The sequence below is a fragment of the Spinacia oleracea genome, chromosome 5, assembly GCF_020520425.1.
Source record: "Spinacia oleracea cultivar Varoflay chromosome 5, BTI_SOV_V1, whole genome shotgun sequence".
NCBI classification, from domain to species: Eukaryota; Viridiplantae; Streptophyta; class Magnoliopsida; order Caryophyllales; family Amaranthaceae; genus Spinacia; species Spinacia oleracea.
In genome coordinates, this window is record NC_079491.1 from 36,506,547 (window position 1) to 36,528,791 (window position 22,245).

General features: G+C 36.3%; 1 protein-coding gene across 2 annotated transcripts; it reads right to left on the reverse strand.

Moving 5' to 3' along the window:
* Positions 1–950: 950 nt before the first annotated feature.
* Positions 951–21,880, reverse strand: LOC110788567 (vacuolar protein-sorting-associated protein 33 homolog). 2 transcript variants are annotated; one of them, XM_021993191.2, is made up of 23 exons: positions 20,607–21,880; positions 19,129–19,211; positions 19,007–19,046; positions 18,843–18,923; positions 17,509–17,703; positions 17,062–17,172; positions 16,908–16,973; positions 14,692–14,799; positions 14,541–14,582; positions 14,231–14,287; positions 12,633–12,727; positions 9,664–9,715; positions 9,505–9,561; positions 8,810–8,872; positions 8,619–8,725; positions 7,284–7,406; positions 7,076–7,157; positions 6,904–6,974; positions 5,606–5,686; positions 3,084–3,141; positions 2,929–2,990; positions 2,459–2,552; positions 951–1,438 (listed from the first exon to the last, which is right to left on the reverse strand). In XM_021993191.2, exons 2-23 carry the CDS (start codon positions 19,179–19,181, stop codon positions 1,349–1,351), a joined length of 1,788 nt encoding a protein of 595 aa, XP_021848883.1. In that variant the 5' UTR covers positions 19,182–19,211; positions 20,607–21,880; the 3' UTR covers positions 951–1,348. The 2 variants fall into 2 exon arrangements, with proteins under 2 accessions (XP_021848883.1, XP_056683837.1); XM_056827859.1 differs by lacking the exon at positions 951–1,438 and adding an exon at positions 1,445–2,330 and having other exon boundaries at positions 20,607–20,931.
* Positions 21,881–22,245: the final 365 nt, after the last annotated feature.

The following is a 22,245-nucleotide window of genomic DNA, read 5'->3' on the forward strand; positions in this document are numbered from 1 at the left end:
TTTCAGAATTTAACGAGGAAAAAAAACAGAGTCGAAGAAGAAATGGAGGAGAAGTTGGTGAACTCAATCCGTTTGCAATTGGTGGTAGAAAATTTATCGACGAGGAAGGCAAATAAGAACTATTAAGATGGAGAAAAGTTGCAGATAAGAGAGAGAAACATAGAGGAAAGAGGAACATAGAAGAAGAAAAAGATTCATCAATGTTCATATTTTTTATTTGTTTATTTTTGGAATGATAATTTTCTACCGAAATGTAGCGTAGTGATTAAACATGTGTGGACGTACTAGAGTTTCTGATATATTAATTAATATTACTTAATTAGTCTAAATTATTAAAAGACAAGTATGAAGAAGGATATTTTTTTTCATGTTCATTTTTTTTTATCATCGTGTTCAATTTTAACTGTTTCACGATGTCTAAAAAAACCTCATATGCACTCAGCTCTGCATGCATAGGTATGCAGCCAAAAATTTGGGTAAATTGTGTGAAGATTTTTTGGGATGATAATTCTAGGTGTATGACAACTCTAGTGAGAGACTCCTACTTGGTTGAGCTTAGACTTTTACAGAAATAGGTTTTCTTACAATGAGATGCAAACTCAAAGGATGACACTTCTAGGGGTGAGTGGTATAAATATGTTTGTACTTGTCATAATGTACAAGCATGTTGTATGAATTCATTAGTTTGTCAAGGAAAGTCTATTACATGTGTGTTGTTACTTAATATTACATGTAGAAAGAATAGTTGGACTCTTTATGTGATCTTGAGTTGGGATAGGATTTGGAAAGCCATAAGACATAATATAGTAACACGAAAGTATGGTCTTCAACATGTTGCAAAGATACAACCATAGTCAATGTCGCTTCAATACAGAGGCATAACAAGGAACTGGAGGCATTTGGGCAAAATAAGCCTCTTGCCAAAATCCAAGATCACCAGAAGCATCTAATAAAGCAGATAAATTTTCCGATTACTCTTATCTCATTCCCACTGCCTAGAACTGTAATCCTTGTCGATTGGGAGAAGTGTTAGTATGAATACAGTTTATCAAACAAAACCTGGAGTATTCTTCTAAAAATCATGGTGATGATCCAACTTCTCGCTGATAAACATGGCTCGCTCATATACTGGCAATTAAAATTTGATGCAGCTGCCAATTGAACAAAAACTCTGTTCTCACATTCAAAGTGATATAAAATCTGTTTTGTATTTTTGAATCACTATCATTTACAGAATCAACAAAATTTTCGGAACAGGAAAAACAAACTAGTGAATCATCACAACAAAGAAGTGATCTCAATGAATGCATCTCTGCCTGCCTCATCAGTCATCACAGCAGAGGACATCTCATGACAGCTTTTCCACAAATGGATCTAGTAGTGTCTGGCCATTGACTACTTTTGTTGTAGCGATGATTATGTCATATTCCATGAGTTCCTGAAAGTAAATATTGCAATTATAGGGTTCACTTAGGAAATTCAACAACCAAGGATGACAGGAATACGAGCCTAAAGCCTATGTTACTCCGACTCTTCATTTTACCTCAAGTACCCGTGTCGGACCCTCGACACTCCGACACTTCATTTTCGACTTAATCCTGGAAATTTTTCATAATTTAGCCGAGTCGGACACTTGGAAACGTACCCGTGTCAGACACTAGTACCAGAGTCCAAGTAACATAGCCTAAAGCTCGATGAGCAGTCAGTACCAGTAACTGCTTCTGAAGCCAATCCACGCCGGCTTTTTTCACTTGACACTAAAGCTACTCTCATGCCACGTGGGTAACTCTGATTGTTCTAAGTTTGTGAAAAGAGGAATAGGTGGTGGGGTAAGTAAGAGAATGAGCAATGGCAAGCAACAACCTTTGTTGCTTTGCTTTGCCACATCAACTTGTCAAACCAAGGTACAACCCCTTGCAGTGGTAAACTACACCTTTTTTTGTCTTTTGTGGATCCCGCATGTCAATTTTTACTCTCTAATGAGGTTGTTTGGGACCACTTGGAATTTACGAACCTTATAGCTCTACAAAGCTAGAAGCTTTTCCCTAGCTACAAGCTTGCATGTTCAGCATTGGTTGAGCTTGTAGCTCCAAGCCTCCAACTATTTAGAAATTGCAAGCATGCCCTTGCTGGCAAGTGGCAATCACTGCTGATGCTCTAAACGGGCATTATTGTCTTTATAACTCTCATTCACACCTCCTTAATTCTTGTGCAAAAATGAAGTGTGTCAACTAAAACTGATGAAGTAATTGAAATATGATCATGATCTTCTGAAGTTGAAAATTTAATCAAAAGTGGATCAGGTGTGTCCTAAAAGATTGACAGTCAACCTATGCATTCAGTGGAGGAAGCATTAGATAAATGGATGACAGCTAAACTTTAAACAGTATAACATTGAACAATTCTATCCAATAAAAACATTAAACAAATCTATCAAAAAAAAAAACATTGAACAAACCTGAGAACTGAGGAAGCGGAGAGCAGATATCTCAGCAAATGTCACCCCACCTATGAAGACAACCAGTACTACAGAGCGTCTACCAGAAGCCGCTCTGAAACAGATGAAAACCAACGCAGAGGTGTCAGAATGTAAAGCATCTTCATTGGATAAAAAAGTACCAGATACGGAAGTGACTAATCTGACTATATTCACAAAAACTTCAGCACTCTTTCTGATACTTGTTTTCAGATGCTTAAGACTCCGTAGTATATGAAGGGAAAATAATCTATTAGAGTAGTAAAATAATTTTTAATATTCAGCGGCAATAAAGCATGGTTAAAATAAGGTTGCCAATTGTTAATTCAACCAAATTCAATAATGAAATCCACAGAGACAATTAGTCAAAATGAGATAATGGAAAATCATATTACCACGATAAAAAAATTAAAGCAATCGTATAAATATTTTTAACAAGTAATAGTGTTTACTTGTCAACATTAGCTGATCCTCCTGTCAGTGACTCCAATGACGAGGCCCTTGATAGTCCCCCCTAAAGACAGCATGCCAACAATTAAGGATTATAACAGTGAGGAAAATAAAAGAGTTTGCACTAAATTTATAAACATAGCCAAGAAAAGCTCACTCTTTTGGTTTCAAAGTGTGGTCCAGGTAGTAGCTTTAATATTTCTTCAATGGGACGCCTACATAATCAATTACAGAATCTGAACCATGATGCTAAGAAAGAATTTTAAATATACCGGCAAAACAACAAATTTAACTCTCCTGGACAAATGAGTAATAGCATATGGAGAGACCAAAGAGTTTAAACATAAGAGGGAAATGCAGAACCTAATACTCAGGAAGATGAGCATACAGTATAGGAAAAGATTCTCCTAGGCCCCCAAGGCCTCAATAATAAAAGGCTTAGCATCCAAGGAAAAAATGGGTTGTAAGACCACATGATAGAGATACAGTTGAACTACAATAGACAGAGGCCTGTCACCTCAAAAAACATTTGAGCATACTTCAGACAAGGAAAAAAAGGTAGATTAAAGATGAGAGCTCCTTGTCACAGTCCTCACTCTTCCTCTAGCATCCCCCACCCCTCTTAATTCCTGCTTCAACAGGTGAAAGTTTAGGGAGGGAAAAGGAAAGCATAGAAGAAAAAGAGAGAAGAAGATCCCAAACAATAGTGACCAAGTAAGTAACCCTCTCCATATAGCATATACGAACATTCCAAATTTGATTAAATTGACAAGTGAAAAGCTGACTGCTCTTTTCTCTTCCAGCATGGATAGTTTCGATCAAATGACCAGATTTACCAAATTGAATTTCAGTGGCATAAGCATGGAATTAAAACTCGGTCTTTCAGTTACATAGCACCCGTTCTGTAACGGGTTTTTGATTTGCCTTTCCGTAAATCCCGTTACATAACGGTGCGACAAAAATCACACCTTTTCTCCCCGTGTCGTCCGTTACATAACAGTAAATCGCCGCGTTTTAACGTTTTTTTTCCCGTTACACCGTTCTTTTGTACAAATTGGCCAAAAATATTTTAGTAATTACTCGCCGAGTACTATGTATTTCATTAAACATGATATTCTGAGTGATTATTTGTTCACAAAATATGTTACCCACCCTTTTTATGATAGGTTTGGTTATATTGTATTGAAATACTATTTTTATACTTAAAAGTATTAACTGTGATTTTTTAGACAAAATTCTCACCGCGTTAGCCGCGATCCGTTCTACTTATCTGTTACAAGTGGTTTCTGCGACAACGTGACCGTTACTGTGACAACGCGATAGTTACCGCGATTTGCGACCGCATCCTTGATTTTTTTTCTATGGACATAGGCCCTTCAATTCCAAAATACATATACACACCACACCATTATGATAGGTAATTAACTAGATCCTCGGATACAGACCAGGCAAAGGAGAAGGGTGATAGCTACTCTCGACTTATACAAACACTTAAAAGTGCTTAAACTGGATATTGTACAACTGACAGCTAACTGAAGTTTACCCACTATTCAATATTCATAAATATTGACGGATCGATGCACTTTGTAGCTGCTTCCATGACGTGATAAAATCATAAAACTGATGTAGTTGCTTATGACTTCTTTGTACTTTCAATAGTGAAGTCATTGGTGTTAAGCCTTCTTTACTTTTTTTATATTAGCAAGAGCCTAAGAGGCTTCCGTGATGGCGTCTAGACCAGCCCTGCCCTCGAATAACAAAGAAATGAACAAAAACGACAAGACAAACAACGAAGCACACACACATCATTAATCTTCTGAGAGAAAATTTGGATGAGAATTCCCAGGAACCTTGTAATTGAAAAAAACCGAGCTCTATTTTAGTCATTTTTATGATGAAAAAACAAATATCAGAATCCACCAGTCTTTCAGGGTGCTTGAAAAGGAGGTAGTACATCTGGAAGACAACAAGGACTATTCATGGTTGATTAAAGACAATTGCAAATTTTGTGATTCTTTTTTGTGGGATGATAATTCAAGCATATGGACTAGGTTGGACTAATACTTCAAGCATATGGATTCTTCAATTCCTAAAAATAGATCCACAACAGGTAAAAGATGGTAGAATCTTAGGCACATATGCGATCATGCACCAAGAAAGGATAGGGAGATAAATTGGTAAGTACTCAACCTACATTAATAGTCGAAGTTTTTGAACTGAACTCATACAACTTGACTGTTACCTACACTCAATTGTTCACATCTGTTGACCAATAGAGTGATGCACTATTTAACAGCCTATTAAATGTGGTAGTGCAAGTGCAGTCACTTTATGTCATTTTATGACCATCAAAGTCCATGATGTAAGCCTTTTGATATAGGCAGTCATTTTTCATGCCATTTTTGTAAGCTTTGGTGTGCCTAAATCAAATGGCAACACTCACAATGAGTTTGCTGATTCATAATACTCAACAGACACACAGGTATCACCAAACGAAGAGATATATCAAGCAAAGAATCAAACTCTAGTAGCAGTCAGTGAGCATTCAGGAATATCAAAAATATATAGAATCACATTGAGGTGTAATTTGTATCCAGAAAAATGGAAGAAACAAAAAATGGAAGGCAAAACCTAAAATGATACTCGTACAAACAATATGACAGACACGATTTGGCTTACCATCCAGATCTAATGGCTTGCTGTATCAGACGTACACTAAGTGGTGCATATCCAGAGAAGACATAAGAAATATCGTTGGGGCTGCCATAAATCACACCACAAGGAAATCAGCATAGAAGCAGTAGAGATGAAATATACAGGGAAAGATGATTCATGAAGTTCCATCAACACAAAGGTTCAATAAAGGTGTCAGAAATTTACATAGCTTATTCATAAGTAAACAGATATATCAATAAATCATCAAGCTATTTTTCCCTCTTACCGTTAAAATTTTAAAATAGAATTATGAGGGCCTCTCAAAAAAGAAAAGAAAAAAAGAACAGTGTTGATAACGATAACTTACGTAGAAGTTTAGCTGCTTTGGCATGGCACATGTTTCTTGCCATGACCTTCACTTATTTCAATCTTAGGAACAGTATATTCTGGGATCTAGCTGTTGACAGAATTGCTTATGTAGATGAAAGAGGGCTTCTGATGCAGTGTAAAAGGTGGACTGCTGGGTAATTTCTGTCTCTTGTTTCTATCATTGTCTCTTTGGGAGTGACAGGTGGTGGTGATGGTGAAGGAGAGATGCAAGCACGATTGCTAGATGAAGGTAGAGGTCGGGTAAGGGCTGTGGTCAACGACTATGGGTAGCAGTTTTGGGAAAGACAGGTGATATTGTGGCTTAGTTCTAAAAGGCGCAAGGTACACCAAGGCACAAAGGGTGCCTGAAGCCCGTGCACCAAGGTGCAAGGCAAAGGCAGAATCCTTTGGTGGTTACCAAATAGACATGCACTTTTCCGGAAAAGTGCATTTGTAGAAATGAGGCAGAATCCTTTGGTGGTTACCAATTACTGCAATATTTTGGGTAAAGAGTTTCTGGTCAATTATGGTGCTTAACCGTCTCCTTTTGGTAGCACGCATCCACGCTACTCACTGGGGCATTTCACCAAATTATCATATTCTTAGGTTCAACACACAATTGGTGTACTCTTTTTATGTCTTAGTAATTGTTGGAAGACTCGTGGTTTTTGTTGAAGTGATCACATTACATTATTATTAATGAAATCGATCGAAACAAACTAGGTTATCTGAAGAAGACCTTCCACTCTTCCAGACAATCATGGTGACAGTTTCATGATTCGGACATTAGCCGATAAGCATGTCAATTTCTGAGATAATTTCTACAAACAGAAATCCACAATGACATACATGATAAACAGTGGAAAGTTTTCTCACCTCAACAGCGTATATGATTAAAATCAACATGCATAATAATCAAAAGAAGAAATGGTGACAGATATCAGAGTGCATACTTGGCTGTATCAGTATCTTCAACCACAAGACGCAGAGCTCGTTTGACGGTCAACCAGTTGCTTCTCATTTCCTGCCAGGATCAACAAGCAAAAACTAAATTATCAATAGAAAACACAATAACCATGATTGATGAGTTAATACTGCTTCAATTTGCTTAAAAGATAAACAGACCTGTTTTCTGAAAAACCCTGCCTTTTCCAGATTATTCAGTGTGGCCATGTGCTCAAACCCATAGCTGTGAAGTATCTCTCTCCTTTATCAAGCACGTATACCATATAAAACTCAGTAAAGAAGAAGAGGGTATTTTAAAGAAAATGCTGCTATGATAAGTCTGACAGAAAATTAATAAAATTAAAGGAAAACAGTAAATAAGATATACCTCAAATAGTCATAATTTCTCTTGGGTAATCCAGAATTTGTAACTGAAAACAAGATGAGAAGCCGAAGAACACTGGCAAGAGGTTCCTGCTTGTGAATCATTTCTTCAATATACTCAAAAGATCTGCATTGTAAATAAGCAATGGATGTGTCCTTTTAAGTGAAAAGCAAAACAATACACATAAAGCCATCAATTAAATATGTAATGCATCTACAGAGAGCAGTGGTATCATGTGAAGCCCACCCACCCATACCTCCGGCTAAGCTACTAGAGCGGCTAACATGCACTCAAACGTTGAAAATACCAAATTCACAAAATAAATTTTAACAGCATCTGGGATATCTTCTATTAATACGGGACACAATGAAAGACTCCACTTAAGTTTGATTCTTAAACTACTTTCATGATTGATTCATAGAAGTTACACCATGGAATTCAAACAATGATGTTTCATAAAGGCCATTCTGTAACGAAATTTGAACTTGCCGTTCTGCAAAACACCATCCCATCACATGGCTTTAATTCACGCCGTGACATCAATCATAGACCATTAGTTTACCGTGATTAGTAAAACCGTGGAGGTTATGGATACAATAAAAATCACATTTAAGATAAGATTATTCTCATATTTTTGTCAATACAAATGCTTAGAACCTCTTTTCAATTGAAATACTCCCTCCGTATTTATTTAAGGGATACATTTGCCTTTTCCGGCCGTATTTATTTAAGAGATACACTTGCCATTTTTAGTAACTTATCAACCCCACCATCTAATTAAATAATCTATCTAATATATCCTATGTCCCACCACCCTATTAAACAAATAATTTCAAAACTACACCCCACCCCCTAAAATGACATGGTCTCCACTTGTTTTACTTATTAAAATATCTACTCAACCCCACTTGTTTTATTACTTTATTTCATTCAATTCTTCTTCTTAATACCCGTGCCCGACCAAGTGTGTCCCTTAAATAAATACAGAGGAAGTATAACAAAACGAGGTTCTAAAAAGTACAGAGTATAATTTATGCTATAATCTAAGGACGTTTTCCTTACTAACAGTGATAAACGGATATTTTTCAATTTGTCAAGCCATGCGGCTTCCACGCCACCGCCACGTATCAAAATAACCACAAGATGCCACCTCCGCGCCACTGCGGTTTGGGACTTTAAGCATGTCTCGCCAAGAGTTGTTTCCATCAATCAGATCTCTCTCCCTAATTTTGATGGTTTGACTTTGACCACATAATCTACAGAGAATCAATTCCTCCCTCCCTCAAAATATCTACACGTTTAATTAAACTGTACCAATAAAAAATACTAGAAACATACATGTCATAGCTCTCAGATTCCACAATAGTATGTTCCATGTCGAGACGCCCAAGAAATGATGGCTTAGATGTCAATGTGGACAAATGCTGAGCAAGATTTATGTGCCTCTGGACCAAACAAAAAGGCAAGTTGAATTCTTATACTCCATTGCAAGTCAAAAAGCTTGGGAACTATGCTAAAAAATCACTTACAGTCATCTCTGGCAAGGAGTTAAGCTTTTTGACGAAGTCCTTCAGTTCAGATACTGTTTGATTCTACAATTATTTTGACAAATGAAATTAGGATTGAAATGGACATCCAAGTGTTTTTATTACAATAAAAGGTAATATCAGCATTGCATTACTTCAAGTATCGGAGTTATCATATTACCAGCATAACTATTTCCCCATACATGTGCAAGATGCCAAATAAAAATGTACTAAGCTTTCACATAATATTACTTCTGAGATATTCAGCTCCAAATTTATACCCAAAAAAAATTATTCAACAGACTTGCCAGTTAAATAATCTAACCACCAGGGCTTCATTATCAAAGTTTCAGCAAGCATTACCCACATTCCAACTAATATAGAAAGGATATGAAATTGCAAAACAATTTAAATCCAGTAACAAAAACAGAACAATAATACGTATGAAAACCTTTCCAAAAAGATAAACAATTAAGTTCATCAGCACCATGTTTCAATCTTTGTAAAAGTGGATATATGCCCCAAGTCTTAGCATACTCATAAATGAATGACTCCATCTTTTGTGAGTCCGCTCCAACCAAAATTTAAGTGATGGACAAATGCAATAGGTATCAGTGTGTAATATAACATTCCACTAGGGACCACTACATTGATGTAAACTGCAACGCACGAAATGGGTCCAACATTTAATAACTCACATTCGTTGTTATGTCAGTATAGTCTTGCTTCATGGATGTTGCCTTTTGGCGTAAGACCTGCAGTTATATGTAAAACAACTGAGAATAATGAACCAGGGAAAAAAGTTCTGACCAATCACTTGGCTAAAAACAAGACAAATAATAGAAGCAACTGATAACCTGGACAACAACTTCAAAATTGAGGTCCCGAGTCTCCTTTAAAAGCTTGTCACTGAAAAAGTGAAAGGAAAAAAAGGATGATAAAACTGGAATGCTTTTACTTGATAATAGAGACCCCTCATTTCCACTTATAGACCAATGATTGAAAAACTCCAAATGGTTTGGTCATTACAAGTTACAAACATGTAGAATTCTATTAGTAAAACCATTGTGCCAAAGCTTTACAACTTTAAGTTCAATACACCAGTAAATGCCAAATTAGGCATTTCAGAAGATTTGTCCCTCCTATAAATCTGAAACCCTAAATGGATACCAAAGCTTGAAAATAAGAACCCAAGGACAGAACAATGACATTCAGATAGATTTCAAATAGCCCCGCTAGCAGCTAATCCCATCTAGCACTTTTAGGATGAAATGACATCCTGCACCTGAGACCAAGATGCGCATCCTGATCCCAAATGAACAAATGGTTCAAATTATGAACATTTAGTCATTTAGATCATAGATTGTGAACAAATATTCATATGATTTAAAAATTATGATTTTCATACATTATGAAATATGGTTCAGAATTATTTTATTTCTTTTGACAACTAAAATAACTCATATGGCCAAAAGGGGATGCTCAAAAGATTACAATACAGCAACAGAACAACAACAACAACAAAAAAAAACTCACAAGGAGAACCACCCAAGAAAACAAAGCCGCCAACTATATCAGTGTTTTCCAGGAAGGGTGAAAACATTAACTCTTCGTAACAACAGCAGCATATTCTTGTCACCCTCAAAGAACGACAGGAAACTCTGGAAACTACCTCTCTGAAAGTTTGATCTACATTTTTCTGAAGCTTGCCGAAAATCTTACTGTTCCTCTGAATATAGTTCAGAGATTACAATACAAACATATAATTATTTAAACTTCAACAGCTAAAGTGAACACAGTTCAAATTATGACAAGAGACAAATGTGCTCATAATCTTTAAAATAGGTTCTTATTTTACACTTCCTCCGTTTTTTAATACTCGCAACGTTTGGACTTTTTTCACTATTCACATATTCTACTTTGACTACTGTTGGTGATTTATATGTAAGATATAACATAGTCATGTGGGATCTTGTTAGATTCGTCTCAATATGTATTTTCAAAATACCAACTTTTTATAATTTTTGCTAAAGAGAATTAAAGATATTAATAATCAAAGTTGTGTATTGGCATGCGTAAAAGTGGGGGAATAGCTATTTTACTCGGACTCGGGTACCCATGTCGGGCACGGGTGTCTAAGTGTCTGACTTGGCTATTTTGTGAAAACAAATTATGCTTTTAGTCCAAAATGAAGTGTTTGGTGTCCATACCCAGGTCTAAGTGTCGAGGATCCGACACGGGTACTTGAGGTAAATGAAGAGTCCAAATAACATAGGGTAATAGATGAAAAAGAAAAATGGTAGTAGAGAAATCCTAGGAAAAGCTAGCAAATCTATATTGCTTTTCTAGATACTTAAACATTCTGAGATCAAACAATACAGCATTGCTGCCGAACCACAGAAACCAAACTGCACCACTCTCAATTTATCTTCTTTCTCCCTTCTATGAAACATATCCTCCAAAACTCTTAGGGGGCGTTGGGTTCACACGGGGTAAAGGGAATGAAACCAACAAAGGGAAAGGAATGGAAAGTAATACCCTTTGATGTAAAGGGTTGTTTGGGTCATATTTGATAACCTAATACATCCACCACCAGAAAAATCCTCACTCCTCCCTCAGATCCTAAATTCTTAATCCCCACTGCAAAACCACCACCGTCCACCCTCTCAAATCCTCCAAAATTCAACCTTTACCCTCCACCCCACCACCACCACCATCTCAACCACCGTTGTTCCCTCTTCCCCTAACCCAAAATTCCAAGAAAAAGCCATCTTCTTAAATCCTTCTTCGATTACCTCACCTTGCTTGGTTTCTCCCCGCCGCAGCTCCGTCATATTGTCACCGAGTAGAGGGAGGGTAGTTTTGAGGTGGGGAAGGGTGGTTTCTATGTTGTCGGTGCGGTGCAGTGGTGATTTCTGGGAGGCGGGTGATGATTTAGGGGGTGACGGGTGGTGATTTCGGGGTGGGGCCGGTGGTACTGGGGTTGTCGGTGTGGTGCTTTAGGGATGGTGGGGTCAACGGTGGTGGATTCGGTGGTGGGGCCGGTGGTGCAGTGGTCCGGGTGGTGGAGTTAGGTGGAAATTTGGTGTTACAAGCTTAGTCAAGGTTGGTTATAATGGTGGTCAATGGTGTAGAAGGAAAGGGAATGGAAATACCTTGGGGGGTAGGGTATCAATTTAGAGCCATTTGGGGGTAAGAGAAAAAGAAAATAGGGTAAAGGGAGGGAATGCCAAAAAACAACAAAGGGAATGATAGAAGTATCCCTTACCTTTCCTAACCCCCAACCAAACGCCCCCTCTTCCATATCATCTGAAGGAATTCCAATTCTACCTCCTCATACAAATAACCCTCTTCCATATCATCCGAAGAAATTCCAATTCTACCTAACTTATGAAACTAACATAACAAAGAAAAGAAATGAAATACAAACAGCTTCCAGTGGCTAATACTTCATACTATATAGCTAAGTTGTTAAACTTCTGTGTCAAATAACCTTGTGGCCATACAACACAATAATAAATTAAATAATTAGGAAAGCCTATTTCAAAAAGGTGTTGTTCAAATCTTTCTTCTCTGCCCTCCTATTACAAGCAAAGTCAAGTCAAATTTGTGATCTAGCATGTTAGAAATCCAATACACGGTTCTCAGTGAAAACCACACAGGAGTAAAACACAAATGCAATGAAAAAACTACAGAACATGCAACAAAAAGTAAATATTGAAGTATGATTCAACATTTAAATAGAAAACTCCGAGAAGTTATTTGGAAAAGGAAATATATTTATAGTAAATGCTTGAAGATATTTTACAACCATTTATTAAACTACCTTGAATTTAGAGGTACTTTGACCTTTTTCCCTTCCTGCTGGGCACCCATAATAGATGCATCCAGCTCCACAGCCCCATCATTCACGTGTAGCAACTGCAATTCCAATAATCACATTGGTTGAAAGTATTAAAATAATCATTGAAAAGCTGGAGATTCCAATGCTTACCACTTGAAACTGATAATACGGGCAGGGGAAAAGTAAAAGAGAGACTTTTAAGTTTTCAACTAAGCTAGAAAAAGTTGTGGCAAACAGAAATTGATTTTGTCCAATTGATTTAGTCAATCCAAAACTAACTGGTATCTGAGTAAGCAGAAATCTGAAGGGGTGAGGAATTAAAAGGATAATTTCTCGACACTTTGACAAAATTGATGCTTTGTGTGGTTCAAAATGTCACTTTTCACTGCAAATTATTTGATTGACATAGCAATACAAATATAAAAAAATCAGTTTCCAAGTTGAAAAGTCCTTGCTTGAATCATCCAACTCATTGCTCCTGGTACCTTCAGATATGATTCATTGCTATTCGTTTCTTTCCTTTTTTATGTCAGGTAATAACAAATATTAGATAAACATCAGAGGTTGTCATCCATAGACAGGAGGACCAAAACAATTTCAAATAAAATGGCCTCAAGTTATCACCATCCACAAACAAAATCAAAGAGTGTCTGGTGCTACCTAGAACCTAACACTTGCCAGCAGCTAAACAATAGCCTCAAATAAGAGGAATTATCTCTTGAAGCTAGTAAGCTTTACCCTCAACTAAATAGCCGGATTCTCGCAAGCATATCACCAAATTGCAAACAACACCATCCTCCACACTGCAGCAAACCAACTTTTCTTATCCTTCTTTCACATACCGCAACACAAGGTTACTCATGCCAAACAAGGCTACGGATAGCCAGGAGAAAGAACCAAAGACAAAAAAAAAAAAAAAAAAATTCCTGGTGACAAACTGCAACAGCTTGCAAGAAAAAAGATATCCTTCATTTAAGAACATACTCTAAGGTTTTCACCTTGACCTTGAGAAAAATTGCTTTAAGAGGAGCTTTGTGTGTTCCAAATATCATTAACAGAGGGGACCACTTACCATGTCGCCAGAAAATATAGTCATTCCTTTCAAAATCAACCAATGGGAAGTTTCAAAAACAAAAATTTCAATGTTGTTAATTACTGGAGAAAGGAAGAGCCTACGCACCAACAAAGCCTCTATGCACCTTATTAATAATTTGATAATACTCTTACATGATATTTCATCTTCACTCGCTAACTTCTACAGCCACTTTGCATTGAGAGCTCTATTTGATTTCATTTCAATTTTTTGAAGGCATTGAGAAGGCCTCCAATTACAAAACTCTTTTCTGTCTCTGTTTTTAAAATTCTTATCCATCTCTTCCCTCCTACCAAGTGATCAACAAAAAAGGCAATGATGCAATAAAATGTAATTCTTGTCTTCGCTAGAGATTAAACGATCAGGAAAATTTGCATATTTAAGTTTGGCTTGTAGCAGTATAAACTAGTCCTCACTAACTAAAAAAACTAAATATCAAGAGAGTAGTTTATGCAACTTCGTAATCCTACTTTCTGCATTCTCTTACCTCGTCCAACAGGCCTTCATAAGTTAACTGAGTACACATAGGAGTTATCATGTCCACCTGCAATAAAAAAAGTTATCCTCACTGTCAACCTGCCATCACATAGAACTTGATTACTGTCTAAGCAAGAGGACAGGTAGTTTATAAGTCCTTTTCTAAAGAATACTTCTTATGTGGGCTGCACTCCACCACATAACCTACTCTCTTTTCCATTACGCAAAAAGAAATAATAATTCGAAGAATTTCACCAAGGTTAAATATTACATGAGCTATTTCAATCATGCAACAACCGTAAGAAAATTCAAATGTTTACCTCTCTATCTAGCAAGATCAGTGTATTTATATCCGGTAACACCTGAAAAATTTTGATGTTCAGAAAACATGGGTGAATAGATCAATTAGAAAAAAGGAACTCCACGGTTTTTACAAACTTAATATACATTCAAAAGCCAAAGCACAATTACGTTATCTATGTTGACTGGCTCTTCCGTCTGCATCCTGTCCAAAATCTCTGCAACATCAAGCGAAGCCTTGCCTTTTGCCCTCACATTTGGTATCAAACCGAATGAAAACTATACACATTAAATAGAGAAGGTTTCAGAAAAACTAGTAAAATCACTTCGTGGAACACATCTTGCCACAAAGTCATCATGAAGAATTTATTTCGCATACAGTTGATATTATCGCTAACCTTTGTTATCTTAATAACAATTTAACAACGAAAAGAAAATGATGAGACACTGCTGCAACTTAAAGTGATTGCATTCTTAAAATAAACCTGATTTAATGTCACTAGAGTATCACGGGATACAATGCAACAATGTTTTCTTCAATTTGAAGCATCTGACTGTGATCTAATATCAAGGTAAATAATGGTTGGATTCAAAGCTTTGGATTGCTCCAAAAAGGAAATCTTCCTGCGTAAGAAACAACCATTTTTGTGCTTCAAATGTTACTATTTTGTTTTCTACTAAGGAAAAAATCTGAAAGGCTAATACAGAAGAAGTACAAGGTGTTCACACATACAAACAAAAAATCTACAAAATTTACAGATTAGACGAATTCCTATGTATCTACCCTAATAATTAAGGAAAGCCCCAGCTACCTAATCCTGTAAAGAAGTTAACAAAGTCACTTTATCCCATAGAAAAACAAAGTCATTTTATTCTTGTAGCAACATCCTTCAAAAATCGATCATTCCATTCCAGCCAAACACACCACATAATTGCCATCACAGATTCACGACATTTTGCCAAGGAAGCTTCTTTTCCTCCACCTCCTCAACGAGCACACCCAAGTCTATTCTTTATTGTCACGAAGAGTGTTTCCAAAGATAGCTAGCTAGTTCACAGGGAAGAAAAACATGTGATCAAACATATATCTGGTGAGATAGCCAACTTCAGTCTACACTTTTAAAGCGCATAATTTGTGTTGATTTTTTCCCAAAGTTAGCATCCACAGGTCCAAACAAAAGCTCTCACCTTAAGATATATCTTCCTTTAAATGAAATTTCCTAAGCAACAACGAAATTAAAAGAAAAGGTCCCTAACAAACCTCCCAACTACACCCAAGAATCATATAAGCCCATTAACTGATGCATAGAAGTCAGTTCATCTATCTCTCAGTGACGGAGTGGTCCCCTGAGTTGCAAGTACCACACACTCTGACAGAAGAAACCCAACTCTGCATAGATAAGCAGTAAAGTCATAAAAATAGGCATTGAAAGGCTGCTCTCCTATCAAAACATCTTCTCATAATCGACCTCGCCTTCCATTCCCTATCACCTCACCAAAGGAAGCCTTTTGTGAATTAAATTTCAAAGGGCAATTGTGAGTCACCTGAACAACACCTCGAACATCCCAACCGCTTTCACACAATCTGTATTTAGTCTTGATGAAATTGTACATCAAGTTAAATCATTCAGATCTTAAGCCAGACACTTTCTAAACTAATTGGTGAACAATATTTTAGCTTAAGAAAACTCGTCATGCAACATCAATGACGAGGCATAACCATTTGAACCTTTTGTGATATGCTAGCATATATTAGAACTTAACCTCTGCTATTATGCTTACTTAGGAAAAATAATGCAGAAAAGGGATTTGAAATTAGGAATTGTAAAACATCGCATGAAGCAATTGAATATGCACGATGCCGACATGGAAAGGGTCTCTTTAAGGTTTAGTACTTTGGTATGTCTTTCTAACGTGACATTTAACACCAGTTATGTGGATAACTTTCCTCTTTCGTTGTTTTTTTCTTAGCAAAATATTAATTGCAATAATAAGCAGAAGCGCTGATAGTTCATGACTAAGCAACTAAATATTGGTATTTATTTTGTATCAAGCCAACCTAATTACTAAGTTCAACTGTAAATAAAGAAAAGGTGATTGTTCAAGAAGAACGACAGTCATGCATATCCTGCTGAAATTTCTGTTGATTTACTAATAGAAAGCAGCCACTCAACTAATAAAAAATAATGGTTGTTATTCCCTTTCCTTATTTACAGGTTCGAGAAGTTCAAAAGAAGCATTAGAGTCTAACAAGCCCAGACAAAAAAGGTGGAGCGATAATGGATGCAAGTCCATGCAATTTGTCTCTCTGTCTACAACATGACATCTACTAGTAACATACACCAGCAATGAAGCATAATAAGAACTTCACATGAGATGGAACAAACCTCAAGCCTGTGAATGGCTTTTGCAATATGCCAAAGAGAGCTTGTATCAGCATCAACTAGGCACTCCTAAACCACCACAAAGGGAAAGGCTAAGGGAAACATCCAATTTACATCAACAAGTATATTGTTAGCATTACACAAGCTAGGCTATTACCTTGTATGCAAAGTCAAGTTCAAAAGATATCACATCCTCATCAAGTGGAACCATGTATAATGGATATTCTCCAATCGTAAATAAATCATGTACCTTTTCCTCTTTCAGTATCTGCAGCTCAAAGAAAAGGGTTAAAAGTTAGATTACATTTTTCTATTTCCTTGAAGATGTCCAATTAAACTACCACCAACTATGACTCAAATGCATACAAACCAACAAGGTTTCAGCCCCAGCATTAGGGTGAAATTGCAAAGAAAAGTTGGTGTCATTGTATTGGTTACTTTAAATATACAGGAATTGTGCAGCTTTTATTTCCCAAAAAATACAGCTTCGTATGCATTCCCTGATAAAACGATTACCACCTCTCTCTAGCCCCCATATCCGGAAGTTGGTAATTCCTTTCCAGGCATCAACAATTGATCCAAAGCAACAGAAAGTAGAAAGTACCTGCTCGCATGCTACAGAACGTCGAGGAACAAAGTAAAGATAATACTCCTTTTGTAATCCCTTTGATGTGTTGTCATGAATATGCAAGGATATATGTCGCGTCGTTGCAAGTTGATCAGACACAAGGTACACTAATTTTGTACATTCAGTTTGTAGTGGTTCAGCTGACAAATGTCGCAATTCTACCCCATGTTCCTGTCCCACAAGCCAATAGACAACATCATTATCAAAAAGGTTACACATGCCACCTAACTTTGAACTAAAGTTTTCTTTTTACATAAAACTCTGGAAAGATCTTTCATTTTCTTTTCTGCGTAACTATTTTACATCAAGAGGATAGGCATTTGTATAAAAATAATACACCATTGAAAACAATGTTGTAATAATGCACAAAATATAAGGGGAAAAAAGGAAGAAAAGAAAAGCACGTGTGAAGAAAAATACAAGATAATAGTGAATATTTATCCCTTTCTCTTTTCTCTCTCACGTACGCCCTTTTCTACAGTATTGCAGTTGACAGATTACATTGTCCTCCCATATAATTTACTTTAATGCCATTAGGCGTTTATAAACAATCAAAATCACATACAAGAAAAGTTAACTGCCATATATTAGGCACCATAAAGATTTAGAACCTCTTATTTCTATAAAAATCAACAAGATACGATTTAAGAAATACTTCGTACATATTCAACTATAATCAAGAAAATGACCCAAACCTCTTGAATTGCAATAATAAATTCCGATTCAACAACTGGCACAATAATGGCCTCCTTAATTTGTTGCTGCTAGACTAATACTTCTTCCATACCAATTTAGTATCTACATTTTCCTGTTTTAAGACGTCCCAGTTTAGTTGATAGTCTTGTATGTACGGAGTACCTTTTATTCTTTTATGATAAGCTTTTTCTCTACAGTTGGCCCTACATCCACCGATCCTCTCTTTTATATATTAGTATGCAAAAAGACCAAAAGAGAGCTTTTAGAAAATTATCGCACACAATTAAGAGGCTAAGCATCTGTGGTTTATTAAACAGCCCCCAAGTCCAACACAACCTCCCATGTCTCCCCTCTCTAAATTCGTTCTCCACATTCCTTTTGAAACAAGTATGTTCTATATAACGTCATATCTATATAAGTATATTTCTTAGCACTATTTATAAAACAATAACATTCAAGTAGATATTTGAGATAGAGGTGGGTAGCAAAGGTAGGTGTCCTATTTAGATAGAATACATTAATTTTGAACTTAACGTAGCTCATATTTGACTGAAAACATACAAAATCTCAGACCAAAATGGACATAGCTGCACTTCTTTTTCAAAATGAGTTACCTTAAGAAGTGCAGTCTGTACAATAAGTGAGAGAGAACCACTGAGCTTCGGATCAATAACGAGACATTTTTTCCCACGAATCTGTGAGAAATAAGGAATATGCAAAAGAGTAAAATAATCAATATAGAGAAAAGAGTTTTTTCGTGTATACCAAAGTAACTCACATTTTTAAGGATAGTTAACAGCTCTTTCTGCGATTGCTCTCTATATTTAACAAAACAAACAACCAATGATCACAAGTGGGAAAGAAAAACAGTTACATGAACAGGAAGGGTAAAATAAGTACCTGAGAGAAGCTAGATTAATGGGAGCATTATCTAAATTAGGAATTTGAGCCATTAACACAAGAGTCCCCCTCTATATTAAATACTGCAGCAAGAGAAAACAAAAGGCAAAAAATCCATCTAATTATTGTATATCAACTAGACAATACAGAAAAAGTAACAAAAAGAACTGGCCAGGACTTGAGCTACAAGGGATAAAATATTCTCTTACTTAAGCCCCCACTAAAGATGGCCGTGGGTCGGGCCGCGCTTCGGGACGAGCCCATGGGCCTAAACAGGATGGTCCCACGTCAGGCCCATTACGCATAAGTAGTCACTATGGACCAGTGAAAAACATTCAGTAGGAGATAAAAGGAGAACATCATTACCCCTAAAAGTAGTACCAAAATACCCACAGCTTACTGGACAATAACCAGAAAATTGGATCCGGACAACATACTTTTGGCTTTTGGCAGACATTAGAATTGTGGAAGAGACAAATGCTTACTCAACGGCAACGAAAGAGAAATTGAACTAGTATCAAACATTGGCATTACAATATACCATAGTATCCACCGCAACAATAGTGACTATTCCCCTCGACTTGGGTGCTCTACTTAAGGGTAAAGGGCTGACAACAAATCTCTTTCCCATTCCCAAAGGTTGGAGATCAACCCCCAATCAATTGGTTAAACAAAAGATAGCAATATCTTCCTCTAAAACGCCTCTCTTGATAAAACTAAGCATGTTTGGTATAGTGTATTCAATTGTTGGAAATGGAATCAATCAAACGTCTCCATTACCAATAGTTTGGTAGGGGTGAGTAACAACTCCATTTCCTCAATCCTTGATTTAATACTACAACGGATTATTTTCCTTACTTATACCAAACAACTAATAGAAGTACACTTTTCTTACTTATAGTGCCCAAAGTATGATTTGTTACCAAAATATTTAGGAACTTGTCATTTGATTGGAAAGTTTTCCCATCAATGAGATTAAATCGGAATTTATCTGAATGTAACATTTGTGTGCTATAACTCCATCGGGGCGTTTGGTAATGTAGGAATGAGAGTTTGAGATTAGCTTGTGTTTGGGAATGCTGACTTCATTTCAATTCCTGAATTTCGATTCTAGAGTTTTAAATCCCAAATATTGAATTCCAAATCAATTTTTGAGATAATCAGAATTGTAAACCCATTATTTCAAATCCAATGCATTGTTTGGATATACATAAGAATTTCAATTCAACAATTTTATCATTTCCAAGTGATTATTTCATCAAAAACAAAAGAATTGACAAATTAGCTTCAAAAAATAAATTATTGGTAGTACAAAAGAGCTACTTCGTGTAACTGAATTCTGGGATTGGATTGTTAAAACTCATCGTTTAATTGTTTTTATTAACATGAATCTGTTGAACCATTTGATCAATATCAATCGAAAGAACAATTGGAATCAACAAAACCAAGGTAATAATTGTATTACAGCTCCACCGTACCCGAATTAGTTACCGGCGATGAGTAGTTCTGTATCGCCTCCGTTGGATGGAGGAACGTCGCGAATTGCGTCAACCTTGTACGAAAGAATGAACGGCAGCTAGGCGGCTAGCTCTGCTATGGCGGCCAACTCCGGCGAGTGAAGGAATGGCGACGGCACCTATTGGTTTTGCGCCAGTGAATAAATGAAATATTGTGGTTATGGTGGACGTGAGAGAGGAGAAAGATGGAGTAGTGAGGGACTGAGGGTGTTACGAGTTTGATGGTGTTTTCCGACGAGGAGTTGGATCAATAATCTAAACCTCTGGGAACTCAACTAATTTGACAATACTTACGTTTAACAAAATGCACAAAATAACTATCTTCTCGTAAATGAGCGATTTTCTTCAATATTGCTTAAAAAACGTTAAATTCTCAAAATACGTCACTTTTTAACTTAATTCTCACCATATCGTCTACGTCAGTAAAAAAAACCCGATTTATTTTTCAAAAAAAAAACCAGTACAAAACCGCTAACTGAGGGTATGTTCGGTATCATTTTATGTTTTGAGTTTTTAGTTTTTACAAAACGGGGAACTGATTACTGTTTTGCTTTCTAACTTTTTCAAAACTAATTTTAAACCAGTTGTTTTTTCGTACTGAAAAAATACTTCATCTTCTTCGTATTCCTTCCTTCCTTCAATGTTACATCTGAATCTAATACCCATTTTATCTCTGGTGTTCTTTAACTATCAACATCCCCACTTAAATTACTATTGTTCATCTAAAAATATTCAAATCAAAATAATAATAATTACTGGGCATGTTCACCAATCACCATCATATTCCTAGTTCTCTAATCACCAATTCACCATTATCAACGAGCCTCCTACCGTTTCAGCGGATAAAAATCAAATGAGTAGTCGACGCTACCTCCTCGCATATCTCGCCGGCTACCTCTTCACATGCTCCTGGTATATCTCTGTAGATATGTAATTGCAATTGTTAGGTCTATGAACGGGAGATCGCAATTGTTAGTTTCATACCCTTTGTAGACGTCGCCAAATGAACCTCTTCTGACGAGCTCTAAGTTACCAAATATCGACCTTGCAGCTTCTAGTCACAACCGCCATGTCTAACAAAAATCCTCACCCCTCTTGTAATTGCAATTGTTAGGTATGTGACGGAAATATCTATGGAGTAGAAGTTGAATTCTAGATAATGGAGATTGGAGAGTATTTGGAGGAGAGAGAAACTGAGGCACAGAGATAGAGGGACAGCCCAAACTGTATATGTGTGATTTTTAAAACCAATTTTCTAAAACCACTTTTAGTGGTTTTGCCTTTTTCGTTTTAGTTTTGTCAAAACTACCCAATATTGGTTTTATTAAACAATATACCCGAACAGTTTTGTTTCGTTTTTTTTTTTAAAATAAACGGAAAACGACGAATCAGTAATGGTGCCGAACAGCTGTAATCCCCCGTAATTTTATAAATTTTATTAATAAATTTTAAAATATAGTTAATTGTATTTGAATAGAATTTACGAATTTTGGAAATAAATAATATAATTAACGTATATTTATTTATTACATTTTAATATTTTCAACGATTTACGAAATTGAAAATGATTTTAGAATTTTAAGTTAAAACGAATTCGAAT